We start from the raw sequence: 20,298 nt of genomic DNA on the forward strand, positions 1-20,298 counted from the left end.
AGAAAACCAGAACATTCTGCAAAATCAAGGACAGATGAAAAGCCACTGTAGTACTTGGGTCTATCTTGGATGGGGAGATACTCTACACACTTGCAAAACTGCTCATTGCTTTGCTTGGACACATCCAGAGTCACTACATAGGGGATTGGGGTGCAACAAGTATGTCACAATTTGAAATGTCTCTGGCTGATGGTGATGGCCCTGGAACATTTTTCATACCTCTCAACCTCAGGGCAAACCATCTGGATACAGCTATAAATAGAAGTGGGGCAAAGGCCCAAAAATAAGGACAATTTTTAAATATTGCTCTTTTAATCTTTTAAAGATAATAGAATAGTAGGTCTTGCATTAGTATGAATTTTCTGAAGGGAATGAAATCTAAAACAAAATGCCTGTCATTATTTTCTAACTTAAGTATTTAATGATTTGCCACTAATTTTCCAGAAAACCACAATTTTATGAAAAATGGACCAAAAATGTGATTCAAAAATATAAAATAGTGACACAATACAGCTAGGAACCTGTTAAAGAAGGGACACTTTTTTTAATATTAGTATTGTTAAGTTGAGCAGCTGACAAAATAAGAGAATCTACATGCATTTCTGAAATAAAAGTAATCTATAACACTGATCATTACAATTATTTATTAATTGTAAACCCTCCACTTTTCTTCCAAAATTGCCTTTTTGCGGAGGGATTATTAGGGAGAGAGCAACATTTTGAGCCAAACCTCAAGCAGATGCCCAATGCAGCTTGACTGAAGAAACTCCAGCTGTACTTGGTTGCATACTGCCTACTCAGAGGTGATCTCTGCCTGACATACAAGGCCATGTCCAACCCAGAATTGATGGACATGCTCCACCTAAAGAAAACATTATCCCCTCGAGTCACATGCTCTAGGGATCTAAACCTCACTACAACAATAAATAGGACATGCTGGAGGGATAGATTCCTGTCCCAGAGACTTCCCATGCTTTGGAACAAGATTCCAATCTACATTAGGCAGAGCTCCTCACTAACATTCCCCAAAAGAAACCTTGACGAGTGGATGGGAAACAGAAAGATTACTTCGGGGATCACTTCATTGGCTCTGCTGGACAGAGGCACAGGGAACTAATCTAAGGGGGCGGTGAAAGCCAACAAATTCTTGCTAGGCTTATAAATGCCTTCAGGCAGATAGCCTAGTACCTACCTATGAACCAATGAATGTATAAATTGGGGACAGTTGAGAGGTTTGGATATGCCTAATTCTGTAAAGGGATTTATTTGCACATACTTCTCAGCCTCTTAATGCAGGAAATCTAGGCAAGGCCAAATATATTGGGGGAACATACAAACAGTACTAAAAATTACTCTTGTTTAAACTTAGACAGTTGATAGAATAACAGGTCTTGCTTTAGCATGCATTTTTCTGAAGGGTATGAAGTCTGAAACTCAATGTCTGTTATTATTTAGTGACTGAATTCCTAAATGATTTGCCAGAAAACCACAAATTTTATGAGGAACAAACCAAAAATAAGAAGCAAAAATCTACTCATTCTGTGAAAATCTGGACAGTTGAGTGGTATAGTTTAGTCAGGGCTGTCTGAGTTTGCCAGCCTTTCCCCCTCACAAAATCATGGTTGAATGGGGCCACCCCCTGCAGCCATTTCAATGTCCAATTACTTGGCTATTTCACCCCATTTGCCATAAGCACTGTAATGTGCATACTGCTTTACTTCTTCAATGATTTGGATTTCATTTAAAAGTTTTATTTTACATTGTCCAGCACAAACACTAATAGACATCTGCTAAACAAAGCAATGCAGTCTCACAATGAAAAGAGACTTAGCATTAAAACTTCTCTGCCCTTGAAACTCACATTCATTGGAACAGCATTGAAACCCACATTCAAAGAAAATACATTTGGCCAGTGGCAGATAAAGATTAATTTTGGGCTGTTTTCAAATCATAGGCCCCTTGCACAGTTAGCATACATGTGTTCTTTGATACACCTTCCTGATTGTATTAAATTATATTCCTTGTATAATACAGTACAGCTGTTAGAGGGCATTTTAAATTTATTATGTAAAATATCAGTAGAACCCACGGCAAACACAAGACGACCAGCAGAAAAAAAGCCAGACTATTAAATAATGTAATAACAAGTGCTTTTCTTCACTTGTTGCACTTTTACGTGCATCATTCTACTTAGACTAAGCTACCATCTATTTTTCTCCGTGGTGAGACTACCAGCAGTTGTTATTACATTATTTTATTTTAAATTTATTGTTTTGAAAAATTTTCCAGTAAACAATGAAACAAAATGGATGCACCAATAATGACAAAACTGCCCAATTCAGAACATTTCCATCATAAAAGTCTACTCAAACTTCTACAATCTACCAATATCAGTAAATATGCACAATCTGCATAAGTAAAAGACATCTAAATAATTCCACATTAAAGAGATCTGTAATATCTATATATATATATATATATATATATATATATATATATATATATATATATATGTTGGGACAGTTCTCACATTCTTACGTACCCTCCCACCTGCCCCCTTCCTGGAGGATCTGGAGGTTGGGATTGGTGCCAGAGTACCCTTCAGTGGTAGCTTGGAGGGTACATAAGAATGTGAGGCGAGATGGACTACATGCATCGAACGTTATGGTGAGTACATAACTTCATGATGTTAATGTAGTCCAATCTCGCCTACATTCTTACTCGCGGGACAGCGTCCCCAGCACCTCTATCCTGGGAGGCTCAAAGGAAGATACTTCTGAGGATTGTGGAACCAAAGGAAGCCCGGCCCCTAGAAGCCAAGTCCAGTTTGTAATGAGTAATAAAGGTGTGCGGGGAAGCCCATGTGGCTGCAGCACAAATATCATCCAAAGATAGTCTGGCATGGTATGCCATAGACGCAGAAACAGCCCTAGTAGAGTGAGCCTTGATGGGAAATGGTAGATTTTTTCCCACTGAAGAATAAATAAAGGAAATACAATTCGAAATCCATCTGGAAATGGTAACCTTGGAAATAGGAGAACCCGCTCTATTTTCTGAAAAGGAAACAGACAATTGGTCAGATTTTCGTAGGTGTTTGGTCCTGTGTAGATAGAATTGTAATTGTCTGTGCACATCCATTTGATGAAATCTAAACTCTGCCTTGTTCGAGAATTGAGGGAAGAACACTGGCAGCTCAATAGACTGATTGAGATTAATAGTAGATGTTACTTTGGGAAGAAACGACGGATTAGGTCTAAAAGAAACTCTGTCCTTATGAAAAATTAAATACAGGGGTTTGATGGAGAGAGCTTGAATCTCTGACACCCATCTGGCTGATGTGATGGCTATTAGGAAAGCTGTCTTCCAGGACAAAAACTTTAACTCACAGGTGGCAGCCGGCTTGAAAAGTGGGGAAGTAAGTGCTTGCAAAACAAAGTTTAGATCCCAGGGCATGATAGGTTCTGACACAGGAGGCCGGAGTAATAAGGTGCTCTTTAGAAAGGCCTTACAGAGTTTATGGGCCATAAGGGAAGGCTCATAGGAGGTGTGAAAGTTTGAAATAGCCGCCAGCTGGACTTTAATGGTAGCGGACGCAGAGCCCTGCTGAAAGGACAAGAAATCCAAAACAGCAGCAATTGGGGCTGTGTAAGGGTCAATTCCTTGGGCATGAGCCCAAATAGAGAATCTATTTCATTTGCTGGAATAAATCTTCCTAGTCGAAGACTTATGAGAATAGGATAAAATGTGCACCACCTCAGGTGAAAAATGATGAAGTCTGACTAACGACGGAAGTGGAGTAGCCAGGCTGTCAACCTGAGGGTCCACAGGGAGGGATGGAATCCAAGGACTGTCCACAGCGAATGGATGGAGAAAGGAGAACCAGACCTGGTGAGGCCAGTGTGAGGCAATTAGTATCATCTTGCTTCCCAAGGATATGGCTTTCTGAATCACTCTTGGTAACAGAGGAAACGGAGGGAAAGCATACTGGAGCAAACGGAGCATAGAGCACACTGGAGGCCCAATCGTGGACTAGAGCGTCCCTGGGTGACTCCCCCTGTGGGAGGATCAGGCTGAAGTAGTTGCTGCATTTGGCATTGAGGGGATTGGCAAAAAGATCGCAGCAAGGCTGACCCCATCTGCTGAAAATCTGCTCCGCAACCAGACGGTCCAGGGACCACTCATAAGGCATCAGAATAGCTCTGCTCAGCCTGTCTGCTATCACATTGGCCTTCCCCGGAATGTGCGTTGCCACTAGAATCCATTGGGAAGACACTGCCCACTGCCACACTCGCATGGCCTCTCTGCACAGGGGGTAAGATCTGGTTCCTCCTTGTTTGTTTAGATACCACACAACGGACATGTTGTCCGAGTGTATTGCAGTCATCCCTAGAGGAAGAGAGCTCTGAAGTGCCCGCAACGCCAGTAACACCGCTCTCATCTCTAAGACATTGATGTGCAGATGTACCTTGTGATCTTGCCACGTGCCTTGGACCGTCCTGCCAAGATAATGCCCCCCACACCATCTGGGAGGCATCCGTGGTCACTGTGGTGACAGGTGATGGAGGAACAAACGGTTTCCCCTCATCCAGATTGGTGGAGCACAGCCACCAACTGAGATCCTGTTTACATCGGTCCGTGAGTAGGATCTGGTGGGAAAGGGGAAGTTTTTGGAGAGACCATTGGGCAAAGAGAAGCCATTGAAGAAGCCTCATGTGTAATCTCGCTAGAGGCACTAACATAATGGTAGCTGCCATGATGCCCAGAAGCTGAAGAACCCATCTCGCCTGTACTTTCCTGAGGGGTAATAAAGCGTGAACCTGATTCTGTAATACTCTGATCCTGTCTTGCAGCAAGAAGGCCCACATTTGAACGGTGTCTAGCTCTGCGCCTATAAACGTGACACGCTGTGACGGCAGCAAGGCAGATTTTTCCCAGTTCAATGTTATTCCTAGTCGTTGACAGAGGGTAATGGTAGTGTCCCTGGCTCGGATGAGTAGATGCCTGGTGGGGGTGGTGAGGAGCCAGTCGTCCAGGTATGGAAACACTTGGAATCCTTGACGTCTCAGGTGAGCTGTCACCACCGCCAAACACTTGGTGAACACCCTGGGGGCTGTGGTGAGACCAAAGGGCAGGGCACGATACTGAAAACGACTGACTCCCAGCCGGAAGCGTAGGTGACTCTTGGATGCCCTGTCCATTTTGATATGATAGTAAGCATCCTTGAGGTCGATGGAGCACATCCATACTTCTTTTTCCAGCAACAGAAAAATAGACTGAAGGGTGACCATTCGGAACTTGGACTTCAGAACGTAGTGGTTTAATCAGCTGAGATCTAGAATGGGTCTCAGGTCCCCTGTTCTTTTCGGCACCAAAAAGAGTCTTGAGTAAGTCCCTAATCCGATTTGGTCTGAGGGGACAGGTTGAATGTCTTCCTTCTTTAGCAGCTTTGAAACCTCTAATGCTGCGTGATCCCTTTGACTGGGTGGAACGTTCGGGATTTTCTTGACTGGAGGGGGGTCTAACGAAAAAGGGATGGCATAACCTCCGGAAACTATTCGTAATACCCATCAATCCTGGGTGATGCTTTCCCAGGCTTCCGGATACAATATGTGGCCCCTGACTGGCTCCGGAATAGCACAGTTGGGCAACACATCAGGAACTATGGTAGGAAGAACCGCGAAAGGAATCATGGTCTCCCGAGTTGTGGGGGCCTCCTCTGCTTCTAGGGCAGCGTCTTCCAGAATAACCTCCCCCTCCTCTGCCTCTGGAGGGGGACTCACCTTGATATGTATGAGATCTGAAGAGGTTGCTGCTAGCAAAAAACTTTATATTTCACTGTTTCATCTACAAATAAAGTGCCTTTTGCCCTTGAGGAATAAATTACCTATGTTATATAAAAGTGATAAACTAGTAATATTGCAATAGGGAATGGATGGCAAATTGATAACAGATTTATAGTTACTAGGTATCTCCACCAAAGAGGACATTCTCAGGACTGCAGCATCCACCCCCTTTAAAAGTACAACACAGTACAGTATCAGCAATGCATCTACATACTGTGGGAGTAGAACCCACAGCCTTTTGCATCAAAGCAAGTACACTACCTGTTGTGCTATTAACAATGCAAGCAGACATACCATAAGCAGCACTAAACTTCTCTTCCCCTGAAGCTCTCAGCTACTTAAAATCCACTTGACACTCAACTGTATCTCTTAACTTTGCAGCACAAAAAATCTGGAAAAAGCCAAAATGTATTGGGGGGGGGGGGGACAAAAGCCCAAAAATCAGGGACACATTTTAAACATTATATAATCTTGGAAAGTTGTTAGAATAAAATGCTGTGTTACTACCATACATTTCACTGCCAAGTCTTGAACCCAGGACCCTGTGCACTACAGTCAGAGCAACATACCACTATTCAAAATCAGCTGCTTCTTGAAAGACAGGAAGACTGAAACTTAAATAGTTATCATTTAGTGAATTCAGTTCTCACAATAGTTTTCAACCTCTTAGCACAAAACACCTGGATAAAGCCAATAATTGAGGAATGCAGCCCCCAAACATATTCACTGAATTCAGTTCTCACCATAGCTCTCAACCTCTTAGCACAATAAACCTGGACAGAGCCAATAATGGGGGAATACAGCCCCAAAATAGGGACACATTTCAGATATTGATCTTATAAACTTAGAAAATTGCTAGAATAAAAGATTTTGTGTTTCCATGTACTTTCTGAAGAATATGAAGTTTAAAATTCATACACACACACACACACACACACACACCCACCCACACCCTGAGTTTGGAGTCCGTCTGAAATCCCTCTTCCTGTCCCAGCTCCGTTGAAATACAAAAGTCCTTCCTATGAGAGCAGCTATCCAGCCTGCAGACTTTGCAGTCTGATCACCTTCCAGTCTATGCAGTTGTTACAACACAGACTTCTGGGGCATCTGTAGTCTAAGGGCTTCTTTCCTAATCCAGGCTACTTAAGCAGCAGTCCGGATTCCTGCACACATGCGTGGAGTTTGAGAATGGCGAGCATGCATGCGCGGAGTTCCGGGACTCACTAATTATTTTTTTCTTTTCTTTTTACAGCTGAGGGGGCTGCAGTCCTGCAGTCCAGTAGCACAAGCCACCCCTTGGAATGCAACAGTTGATTACTTCAAACAGAAGGTTTTCCTTTTCTTTTAACTTGTTGATCCTGGGGAGAACCAGACACTCCACTGGGTTTTGAGAGCTTATCAGAGGATCTGCTCCAAAACAGGTAGCCACATTTGTTTATTCAGATATATTTTTTAGATACAATGCTTATTAATACCTTAACATTTACAATACCTAGGAAATATACATTTAAATATTTTAAATAAATAACCTAATATAAATATTCCTTGGCCCAATGCTAATAAAGGAATGAGCTGAGGCTCTATGGACATATGTCTAACATTTGGCTTAGTGGTACCCGCACTTTGGGTGAGTGAGTATCTGGCTTTGTAGAAACAAGGGAGACCAAGATGGGAAATTTTAATGAAATTCATGACAGAAATACTTTGGAAAGATGACCAGCAACCCAGCTGTTGATGAGGAATTTCCTGAAGTACCATCTTTAGATGCCTACAAACCAGAACCTGGCTGTGGCACAGAAAAAAAAAGAAATCAAAGTAGTGGTTAATGCCCACGGTTAGGAACCTAATTTCCACCTCTACGGGACTGAGAAAGGACAAGAGCTTTGACAGAAAGATCTGGGCCTCACAGGACACTGTATCGTCTGGCCTTGGTTGAACTTATGGGGTCAGTAAAGTGTAACTCACCTTGTCTGCTTCCTTAATGATAGAGCTCAACCTCTGTTTTTCCCTATAATTTGTAACTTGTGTGTCTTTTCTGGTGATATTTTTGATGAAGAAGGTGCAGGTTAAAAGACTACTAGGGCTCTTGATGGAGGATATCCCATCAAAGGTGATATGAGTTTCATGAAAGCTCTAAAGTGATTAGCCCTCCAAAGCAGCATTTTTTATTGACAGATTACTAATGTGCACAATTCAATACATTGTTATTTTCAAACAATCAAAAAACATTACAGATGACAATTTTGAAAGGAATCTGTCTCCCACAGGTATACTTGTTGGTAACTTTGTATGGGGATGTAAAAGAAAACAGTGTAAGAAAGGCAAGGGAGTGGTTTATTGTGCTGTAAAACAAAGTGTTATTGGTACACATGTTAAATTCACATCCCTTCCCCCATCAGTGTGACATTCGAGCTGGTCCTGCCCTACTGAGTAGCTGTCATAATAACATAACCCCTTATGTACTTTAAATGCAATTTATAATGATGTGGTACCTCTTATTTAACCAGATTATTAAGTCTGTGATTTTATCCAAGACAATACACTACATGGCTGGAAATATATCAACCTTAGTCCATTTGGCAATCAAAATATATATATAACTATATACATATACACTTTGCATGTAAAAAAATCAATTGTAGAAATCATATTCTATTTTCATAACCTATTGTTAACAAAGATCACCTTCTAGCTTTGCCTGATAAAAAGCATATATATATATTTAAAAAGCTTGTGAGGAATCTATTACTCTATTTTTGTTTTACTTGGATCGCTTGTCTGTGTACTTAATAAAGGATTTTCGACTGGAAACAGACTGCCTGCCTTGCTTGGATTACTTCCGAATACTTAGTAATTCTGTACAATATTTCAAATTATATATTTGTTATTTTGTGACTTAAGACGAGTTTAAGTTCGTTGCTACTTCTACTATTGTCTGATCTGATTAATATACAGTGATTAACCAGAGCTATATGGACTGAAAATCTTCCACACAGAGAAGTTTCTTACACTGTTTTGTTTTTGGACCCACTATACTTGTTTAGTGGTTTGTTTGAGACTTCGGGGATACCACGGAGATTACCTGTTTTTTTGGGGATGTAAAAGAAAAAACTCAGAAATACTAGAGCATTTAGCAATAAGTCACAAACCATAAGAAAAAAGTCAAATGCAAAAATTGTACTTATCATTTGGATGCCGTATTATATTTGCATAGAAGACAAAGTTCATTATACTCTTCAACTACAGAAAAATAATTAGAAGTGGTTACTTTCTTCTTTACAGTCAAGTTGCTGGCTGATATAAGGATATAACCCAACACACGAAAGAGGGCATCTGCACTGTTCTAGAAATCTGGTTGAAGATAATCATCCATCTGTAGCAGAAAATATATTATACAGACAACACTGCATCAATTATCTTTACAAAGAACATCATGATGTCATGCAGAATAGAAGACAAAATTAAAAAGAGCTGTGGAATGCATTATGGAGGCATTGAAGAGTGCTATGATACCTATATCATGAACATTTAGAACTTTAAAAGTATGGGCAATCAGCCTGGATAAATAGGTAGATTAGAAGGAATCATAAGTGGAAGAAATAGAGGATAGAGTAGGATAATGCAGTGGGGGTGTAAGGATGAGCACCAGAAAAGGCCTGTGAGAATCACAAGGCAAGATATATCAGTCCTAGACCAAAAAAAAAAACAGATTTTGTACTATGGGTAAGTGAAAATGTTCAGGTAAACTGATAACTCTACTGTAGAATACACTGGGGCACTAGAGATCAAGAAGGATGAGTAGGCCAAAAGTCAGAGACTCTAAAAAACTGTGGTGTCATAAACAGAAATCAGGAAGGATGAAGTTAACAGACAGAAACCATGAGGGGATTATTTTGCCTCAGAAGTTATTAAGAAGCAGAAAGGTATGGTGCCAGTACAGTAAAGTATGATATTTATGTTTTATCTTGTTAACAAGGTTAAAATCAGACCCAGAGGTCTTTATGCAGGAATGGGACAAATGGACAGATGAGGCAGTTATTACAGTAGTAGTACAAAATAAACTCAGAAACCCTTGAGAAGTTAAGGGAAAGGGACTGGATAAATGTTGCTTACAGAGTTGATGGCACACTTGGCTAAACAGTGGGCAAATTATATAGTATCTGAAAACTGGCAATGGTGCCGCAGGTCCAAATGATGGTAAAGCCTATGCCTTTGGAGAGGGTGAGTACAGAAAAGAGCTGGGAAACCACAGGTTCACTAAATTTTCCTTCTTTTCATAAAAAAAAAATAAAATAAGAAAAATAGGTCAGGTTCCTAGATTCTTGAATACTAATGCTATTATAGATGGTCAGCAGCATAGCTTCATGTACCACAGGTCTTGCCAATCCAACTTGATCCTGTTTTATTACCAGGTTATTGTGGATATGGAGACAGGAAATTCAAGATATATGGTTCAGCTGGATTCCAGCACACCTTCTAATAATGTGTCACACAAGAAATTGTTGAGAAAATTAAATGCCATAGGGTCATTTCCAAAATTGTGTAAAGTGGAAAGAACAGATGCTGACTGTCCTAGGTATCAGTCTAAGACTGTATAACAAGATTGGCATATTACTGATTACATTAAGACCAATCAATGGTTATTGTCATTCATGGAGATCTACTGTAGGGTGGATAGATAAGGGACAGCCAAGGGTAGTGCACTTTTTTTCTGCTCTGCTCCTCTGCTGACTCTCTCTTTATTTTCTCCTGGTTACCATACTGATCTGACCATTCCTCCTTGGATATATCTATACAGCTCTTTGTTCCCTGGATGAGAGAGTCAGGAAGACCAGGAGTAGGTCTGCTATCTGGAATTTTCTCTTTATGCTCTAGTACCTCCCTATATCCTCAGCAACTCACATAACTGAGCATTTAATGTGTGACAGTGCTGGGCTGTACCTCAATTTAGCAAGGCATATAAGCCAGCAGAACAATCCTCACCCACCTATGGGGAAGCATTTCAAGCAGCATCTGTGGTTTCCACCACAAAATTGTGCCATGTGCATGTTCACCAAGCATGTGAATCCCCACCTTCTTTCTCACCCCCATCTGGGTACTCTGGTGCTAGGGATGCTAATTAAACCCTGGTTGCCTGGGTCTTAGTCAGGACATTCTCACAGTGCATTCCTTTAGTCTATGCACAAAGCCAGAGGCACTTTTGTGGTGACAGGTACTGAATTTAAATGGGAGATACATGGAAAATATGCATGCTTCCCTTTAGATGATTAATAAAAATGATAAAGGGTTACAGTCATCTCTATGTGATCACTCAACACAGTGTAAAAGGGCATGACTTGAATGAATGAACATTTGATTAATTAGGCTCCAGATGTTGAGGTCATCTTTCCATCATAACCTAGGATGGTCACATCTAAATCACTGTACCCAGACCATGTGGTTATACAGAGAAAGGGCACTGGGCTGGTAGGGACTGTGCAACTGATGTTAAATATAGAATGTATAACTTTAACACTAATATGCTAGGTATACATGGTATGGTATGTCATGCAGCAGAAGCTCTGGAAAATTCCATTTGCATTCAGATATTAGAACTATAAAAAATAATGTGTGTGTGTGTGTGTGTGTGTGTATATATATATATATATATATATATATATATATGAAGAAAGAGAGCTTGTGTTTGGAAGTACACAATTATAATCTTCATCAGAAAAATGGCCTGACTGCAAACACCAAGAATTACTTTGTTCCAAGGAAGTTTAGCAGGAAACTGGTTGCTGTGGATTTGGAAATTTAATTAATTCCACACTATGACTAGAACAGCAGAGAAACCTGAAAACGTATAGTATACTACATTCCTGTATATCACTGAGGAATGAGAATTGAAATATTTAACTTTTTTTTTTACTTCCTAGTAGTGAAGGACAATGCAGATGCATTTAGACAGAAACAATTCTGGAGTTATTGTGAGCTTAAAAATAATTTGCCATTCATTTGCAATTCTACACAAGGATAAAAGGTTCCACACAGACAATGGAAGCTAATATTACTGAGATGGAAACAGAACCTAAGACTGAATTTGTTGAGCTAAGTAAAACAGAAAATGTGAGTCAAATAAAGAGGCAAATGAGAAATAAAGGGAGGGTATTCTGTAATAGGAATGTATATTAAACTAAGAGAGATGCAACAAGGTACTGTAGCAAAAATGGAGACCAGAGAAAGCAACAAGCAAATGAAAGTCGTATCTCATGTAGTACGTACGGATAGCAGCACGATAGGAATAATTGTCCCTACATTTATTAAGTTCACCTGAATATGTGCTAGAAAAGGCCATTGCATTGAGATATGTAAAAGTAAAAAGTGGCATCTTCAAAAGAATTTGAGGTTGTTGAACAGAAATATTGAAATTAACATTTCCAATAAATAACTCTGGTTGGGATTACTGAAACAAAAAGACCTGATACTGTGAATTGCAAAAGTACGTAATAGGCACTGCAAGTCAATCTGTTGGCAGAAAATTAATAAACAGAATGTTGACATAAATGGAGCCAGGTGGAGAGCAAAACATTTTGTCTGAGAACATTTGTAAAGCATTGATATTGATACTACAAAATATTGGCCACTTGGTGGAGTCATTTGGTCAAAACATCTGAAAGTGAGAATTAAATAAGAAGTACAAAATATATTTTTTCAGTTTTTATAAAAGTTAACTTGCTTAATGTTTAGATTTTTTGGCTGGTGAGAATCTAGAAGTGGAAACAAAATCACAGTGAAAAACAAAGGCTACTTATATACCATATCAACCAAACACTCACAGCACATCTCAGATACTGTGTAGATCTGTCGGAAGGGCACCATAAGTAAATCTGTGGATTTGTTTACAGATGTAGGAACTAAGGCAGTGGAATATCATCATGGGTGCCGAAACCATAGAGCCAGAGGGAGGGGGAGCCCCCCTACTTTTACAGCTGCAAGACCTGTTGGGAAAAATTAATGAAGTGGAGTTTTCACACTAACATGGATTTGCACATGGAAGTTAAACTAGCTGTTCTTGCTCTCTTATTCAACTGTGTTACAGGATTTATGCAGCCACTGTTCTGTTGGTGCTGCCACAGCCAGAGTCATGCCAGTAAGGAGTGTTTTGTTCTTTTATTTGCAGAAGTTATGCTGCTCCTGTGTGTGTGTGTGTGTGTGTGCACTCACAAATGTGTGGCTGTGCATGTATGTGAGTAGTTGTGTGCCTTTGTGTGTATATGTGAGCACGTTTATGTGCACGTGTGCCTGTGTACACTACTTTTGACTTCTGCTTTGATAATCTTTGGTGTGATCACCCAGCAGCTAAGTATTTCTTTAGCAACCAGTAGTTTACGATATGTAGAGTATGTCCTGAATGCTTGTAACTTCCACCTTTCAAGCGCTACAAATGAATGCAGTGATGCTAGTGTGGATGCTATAAAAGTTCTGTACATATGTCATCAAGATGTTCTTATCTGCACTCCAGACTAGGGCTATGTCCTCACACACTCTTTTCCCTGCTGTGGAAGTGGACAGCAGGCTTTTAGCTGCTCAAACATTCTTTTCAGTGGGCATTATAATGCTGTGGCCACTAATCAGATCAGTCACCAGTGGACCAACTCAATGGCCCATGGTTGTTAAAATGGTGCAGATTAAGACATTACATATTAATACTGCTTACAAACTGCTTCATTTATTATGAGAATAAGGCATTTGCAGTCAACATTTATCACAGAAGTAAAATATTCTTACCTGTATTAGTTTGATGCATCACAACAGCTCTCTTTATAAACCTACTTACTCATCCATCCATCCATCTTCTAAAGCTAGCATAATTACAAAATAGCTCACGTTAAGAAACTAGATTTTGTCATTTTGTCATGTGGCATGCAGTTCTCCAGGAGCTAAGCACGCTGCAATAATTTTCATAAGGCTTCAGTAGACATCTCAGTGACTCTCAGGCTAAGTGTACTTTAATGGTTGTGACAGTGAACTCGTGTAAGTGTAATTTGTGAACACTACTTGTGTTGAGAATACCACAATAATTAGTAACTTTACTTTTTGTTATGCTTTGTAAGGGGGCTCGCACAAACTCCACACCTTCCTTGTGCAGCACTACAAAAAAGTGTTGTTGGGTGTTAAAAGGGCTCACCAGCCCCTCTTACAAAGAATAGCAGGAATTAGGGTAACTAAAGTGTATACAAACAGTGCAGAGATGATTCACACGTGTAAACACATGCATACATACATACACATGGTATGCTTATAAATGCATTTTAAATGCAACTTTTTCATAGGAACAGACTTCCATTTGTACAGAAATATTTAATTTGTCTTTTGTCAGTGTGATACACACATACATATATATAGATAGATATATATACACATATACATTCTGTCCTATAAATTATAAAAAAGTGTTCTGTGTATTTTTAGAAAGACATAAAAATCATTACTAAAAATCAACTTTTTTTACAAAGTATAATTAGTGTAAAATAATTTGAAACTGGAATGGCCTTAATGAAGCAAGTCACCCCAGAATGAATGGTAATCACAGGGCAGTATCCATTAAGAATGTCAACCTTTTATCCCTGTAGCAGTTTATCTTTGGCTTTATTATGGAAGGTGAATGCTTTCCACATATTTTGGCATGTCTTTTTTCATCCCCCACACCAGAGTCCTGAGCCTGTCAGAAGAACCTTTTCTTTACAAAAATATGATGTTTAGGAAGGAAGGTCAAATTGGTTGAATTCTGGCCCAGATTTTCACAGCACAGAATGGCTGAGTTTTCCAGATTTTAAACTGATTTGAAGGTTTCACCAAAGTCCCTTTTCTAGATGACCCCTGTGTTGCTTGAAGATTAACATCTACAGATCACTTCTCTGAAGTTCAGGCGCTGATGACAGTCACAAATCTTTATTTCTCCACTATCCAAGGTCCTTTCTTTTGGCAACACAAGAAGAAACATAATTTTATGCAGATGAGAATGCAGTCCTTATTTTAACATGTTAGGCCTGTGCTGTAAAGATCTATATGTGACTCTCCTGAAATGTCAGTGGTTTATTCCCTGAGTAATATCCTTACTTAGAAGCTTTTATATCATTGCAATATTCTCAGAGTTACTGTTGACATGGCGGCTAGAAACCATGCTGCTTTCTGACCTGAAGGATTTGCAGACCTGATTTGTCTTCAGCATAAGTAGAAATGTATCTGTTGAAATTGTCCCAAAGTCAAAAGCAAATGTTCCATAGAAGAGTAGGATGGTGATAATGAAAGCCCACTCACAAATGGCTGCAGCATGTTGAAGTTCAAAGCTCTCCTGAATAAAAAGCACACCACCTGAAACATTTAAGTTAAGGAGCATCTGTGTCAATTCTGTTCAGTAGAGGACTTTACAAAATTCCATATGTTAGATTAACATTACTTAATTAAACAGTTAAGTGCTACATGCCCCCCAAATACACTTTTGGTCTTTATGAAAAATAATGCTCTTCAGACAATCGAATGGCCTTAAAGCATTATTAGAACATGCAAGCCAATATGCAATGGCAACTGTTTGATCTACGGAAACACTGGCAGAGTTTTATTCAAGATACTAGTGACCTGTCCCAAAGAATAAGTTACCATCTCTAAAGATCGATATTTTAAACTCCTGCAAAGTGGCTTCTTTCACAGGAAGGAGCAATGATTGTACAACTACTGACAGTCAATTACTCTCAATTGTCTTTGATTTTGCCTCATATATTTGCCCTGTCCCCCATAATATTTTTGATTTTCTGGTAAATTATTGAGGATTAGTCAGTCAATAATGCCAGACATTAGAGTTTTTCACCGTTTGGAAAATACAAGTTAAGGCAAGACCTTTTGTTCTACAAACTAAGTGAATTAAAGTAATTTTTCAAGCTGTCCATGATTTGGGGCTTTTATCTCCCCGTTATTTTTGGGTTTGTCTAGAATTCCTCGGCAAAGAAGTTGAGAGCCCGCTGCCAACTACAAGTTGTAGTGCAATCAGAGCTGTGTAAGGAACTGATTGTGGGTGAATCAAATACACTTTGCTTCAGTTCTCACACGTGCTTGCCTTCTGGAGGAAAAAAGTCAGAAAAAAATAGTCCTAGCCAGAATAAGCTCACAGACTATCCTCTGGCACATCCAAATCTATAGATAATATGCCTGTTTCATTAGTTTGGGCTACATCTTCCCATACAGTTGAAGTTGGAGTTTCTAAGTTCCATGGAATGAAATTCCCTGTTGTACAACCTTTGTTAAATCAGTTTAGGATATATTAACAAGGGTGATAAATCCTGCTAAGAATTTTGCATCACTTTAATGCATATCTCTACATCATAAATACAAATGACAGTCTTGTGTGTAACTATTCCCCCGATATCAAAAAGTTAAATAGTATACACAAAAATACATTTACACATTCAGACACACACACACACACACACACACACACACACACACTGGTTATAAACATATACTTCTATGATTACCACCCCAATCCTATATGCAAAAATGGGAAAAAGGGGTTGTGAATGGATGGATGAATCACTATTGGTTGTTACTTATGTTTCTTAAGCCTGCTTTATTATTAAATATCATAAGTGTTACAGGCAGCATTTCTGCTGGGAATCACTGAAGACTGGAAATGTCACTTTCTCCAATCTGCAATGAGCACAGAACTGAAACATACTGCTAATATATAATTAGGGGGCTAAAGGTAATTTTTTATGGTGTCTTTAAGGGGGTGGTGCTTTTAATTACTTTGGCTTTGCTGAATCATACTTTGAACTAAAAACTGATTAACAGCCCTACATCCTATTATCCATAATTGTTGAGAAAGATGTTTTCAGTATAGTACAGTAGTGCTATGAAGCTATTGGGAAAGAATAATATTCCTTTCCCAGGAATATTTAAAAAATATACATTTTACTTATGATACATTTAAAAATAATAATTTCAGTAATTATGAAGGAATACTGGAACACTACACTTGTGGTATAATTACAAAAATGTCTCACACTATGAACCTACCCATCCATCCACATTTTAAACATGGCATACGTACCACAATAGCTCAGTCAGTGAACCTATCCTTCCATCCATCCATTCAGGCATCCATCCATCCACTTTCTAAACCACTTTCTCTGGTGGGGGTGACTGTTCTCTCTCTCTCTCTCTCTCTCCCGAGCAGCAGTCTCTAGTTCATCTTGTGGGATATCCCAATGTTCCTTAACAAGTTGAGTTAACCCTTCTGATTTGACCAGGCCTACCATGGTGTTTCCTCCTGCTAGTTGTGCCTGATAGACATTTTGCAGAAGACTCCAAGAAGCTACCCTTACAAAGTGCCCAAACTATTTTTACTGACTCTGTTCAACACAAAGGACCAATGACACTACAGAGTCCCTTACACTGACAGTGAATCCAGCTTTCCAGTGAAAGAACCTCATTTTGTCTGCCCACACCCATTATGCTGTCTTCTCAGATGGCACACAAAACTCATGACCATGGGTGAGGATGGGGGCACAGAATAACTGATAACTGAGACCTTCACCCTCTGACTCGGTTCTCTGCAGTACTGCTGCTGCTGTACACACCTGCTTGACAAATCTCTGCTCCCCATTACCTTCACTTGTGAATGTGACCTCAAGATAAATAAAATTCTGCACATGAGCTATGAATCTAGAACCACAATATTTTCTGGTCACATTTGAAAAAGAACATCCTGAATTAAGATGGACAGAATTTTGTTCAATAGATGCCAATACACACTAGAACACAATTTTCAAAATTACAGCCACCATATCTGTAATTGGCAAACCAGTTGACATATAAAAATATAGGGCAGTCCATCTACAATAATGACTATATGACTATAAGTAATGCAGGAATGCTATAATTACTGCATGTGACTTTGTCTTCATTATAAATCTTGACCTCACTTCATGAACATGACAGGTGAAAATCTTCAAGTCAAGAATGCTTTCTGGTCCTGACTGAATATCTTCCATGCTGTTTGTCATGAGTTTTCTTTTCCCTCTGACACCTACAAAGAACATGACTTATAGAAGCCCTGTCTTATCTTGGCTGCACTAGCCCCAACCCATTCCCACATGAGCAAGCTGACTCTGAACACTACCATCCAAATTCTGGTCATGACTGAATATGCTTCCTTTTAGAGGCATAATGAGTAAAGGCTTCCTCTTTGTTTAAGAAAAAAATATATATATTTACATACATTATATATATATATATATATATATATATATATATATATATATATATATATATATATATATATATATATATATATATATATATATATATATATATATATATATACTGAACTTAATAACTACAGACCCATTGCTTTACTCTCCCCCCTGGCCAAAATCCTAGAAAAATGCATCCATACCCATATGCTAAAATATCTCCTAGACAGCAACATCCTGTCACCTACTCAGCATGGTTTCAGACCTGCCCATAGTACCACTACAGCCCTCCTCTGCTTCACAGACACAGTAAACCGTCTCAAAAATGAAGGCCTACAAGTGTCAACTCTTTTTTGGATATGTCCAAAGCATTTGACACAGTCTCACACCAAATCCTGCTAAACAAACTAAACCAATATCATCTATCAAATTCTACTCTTACCTGGTTCCAAAGCTACTTAACTGACAGGTACCAAGCTGTGAAATGGGAAAATTCTCTCTCTCCTCAGCTGCCCATAACTATAGGAGTCCCACAGGGTTCTATCTTAGGACCACTACTATTCACAGTCTTCACAAATGATCTCCATACCTCCACACAGCATGCATCTATATTTCAGTATGCAGATGACACTACCTTAATCTGTGCTGCACAAAACATTCCCACCCTCCTGCAAACAACTCAACTAGCATTCTCTGACATTGAAAACTACCTTACCAAAGCCCAACTTATCCTCAATCCAAAGAAAACTCAGTTTATGATTATAACCAGTTCTAACAAAAACACTAACAGTCAATTCACTATCTAGTCCACTAATGCTACTCCAATTGCTCCAGTGGCATAGGCTAAGCTATTGGGAATAACCATAGACTCCCACCTAAAATTTGATAGTCGTCTCAACTTAACTATTAAAAACTTACATGCCAAACTGGGGTCGCTCTACCGTATCAAACCATATCTTACCAACAACACAAGATCAGCCATTGCTCGCTCCCAACTTCTATCCACCCTACTCTATGCATCTCCCATTCTGACTAATCTCAACAAAACTGAACTAAGCAAAATGGAAGCCTGCTATAACAGAATTGCCCTCTTTGCTGCAGATTGCTCATCTAGAACTCATCACTGTACTGCTTTGAGACAGCTCCACTGGCTTGAACTGCCCAAACTCCTAACCTACAATCAGCTCTGCCTCTGTCATTCTATCTATTACCTCCCCAATAAGTGTCCTGCCCTCAAAAACCTAGTACAACATCACTCAGCCAAAAGGCCTCTTAGATCATCAAGCAAACTACTACTAGAAGTCACCAACAGCTACAATAGCTTTGGAGATGCACTATATAGTAGTTCAGTGGCTAAAAAATGGAACTCTGTCCCTACAAGCATTCAAAACACATCATCCAAAGCCTCCTTTAAAGACCTCATCAGGCAACATCTCAAAGAAAGTTGGCAGTGCCATGATTGCTCCCCAGGCTAGTGAAAGCGGATAACACATACATACAAAATCTACAGCACTTGATAATAGTTTTCAATCTTACTCACAAACACTGGCTAACCTACAATGTATGTACTGTACCTGTGTACTATGTATGTATTCTACCTATGTTCCAAATTTCAGCTGTACACCACAAATCTATTAATTACCTTTATTTTTAAAATTAATATTTTTTTGTTTGTTCTCTCCACTGTAACAGTTTATGTGCCACATACCACTGTAAAACATGTCTCCTGTAATTTGTGTGTATACTGATTATGTCTAAATAACTAAATGTGTCTGTAATTTTTCTTTGTGGAGCTTTTCTCCACAGACCTCTGCTGAAAAAGGGCCTTTTCGGCTCAGTCAGACACTCCCGGTTAACAAATATAAAATAAAAATAAATAAATAAAATATAGCTACCAGGACAGACCCCACAATGAATGAGTACAAACCAAGTAGACCCAAAATTTGTGAGCTTAACAGTGGGTGTTAGGCGGGGACAAGGTGTACTGTGCGAAAAAATTCCCTCATGGGAGGTTTACAAGATTTGCAATGGCATCCTTATCCATCTGCCCTTGTATAGCATTAATTCTCATATACAAACATGTAAATATGCTGCTGGTACAAGGCCTAGGGTTTTTCAAGTTTACCACAAAAACGCAGCAGCTTGCTTTCAGCTACTCTGACCCTACTATTGACCCATCTGTTTTTCCACCTGTACCAAGCACTCTTCAGACCCTTGTTTCA

The 20,298-nt window shown here is 39.4% G+C and overlaps 1 protein-coding gene across 1 annotated transcript in view; it reads right to left on the reverse strand.

The window, feature by feature from the left end:
* Positions 1-13,534: 13,534 nt before the first annotated feature.
* LOC122788950 (transmembrane protein 150A-like) overlaps positions 13,535-20,298 on the reverse strand; it is a 656,138-nt gene continuing 649,374 nt past the window's right edge. Inside the window, exon 8 of the mRNA XM_044055995.1 lies at positions 13,535-15,200. Within this exon, the coding sequence (XP_043911930.1) occupies positions 14,956-15,200 (245 nt within the window). The 3' untranslated portion in view covers positions 13,535-14,955. The remainder of the gene's footprint in view (positions 15,201-20,298) is intronic.

The sequence above is a fragment of the Protopterus annectens genome, chromosome 14.part0 (assembly GCF_019279795.1).
Source record: "Protopterus annectens isolate FY-2018-M chromosome 14.part0, PAN1.0, whole genome shotgun sequence".
NCBI lineage: Eukaryota > Metazoa > Chordata > Ceratodontiformes > Protopteridae > Protopterus > Protopterus annectens.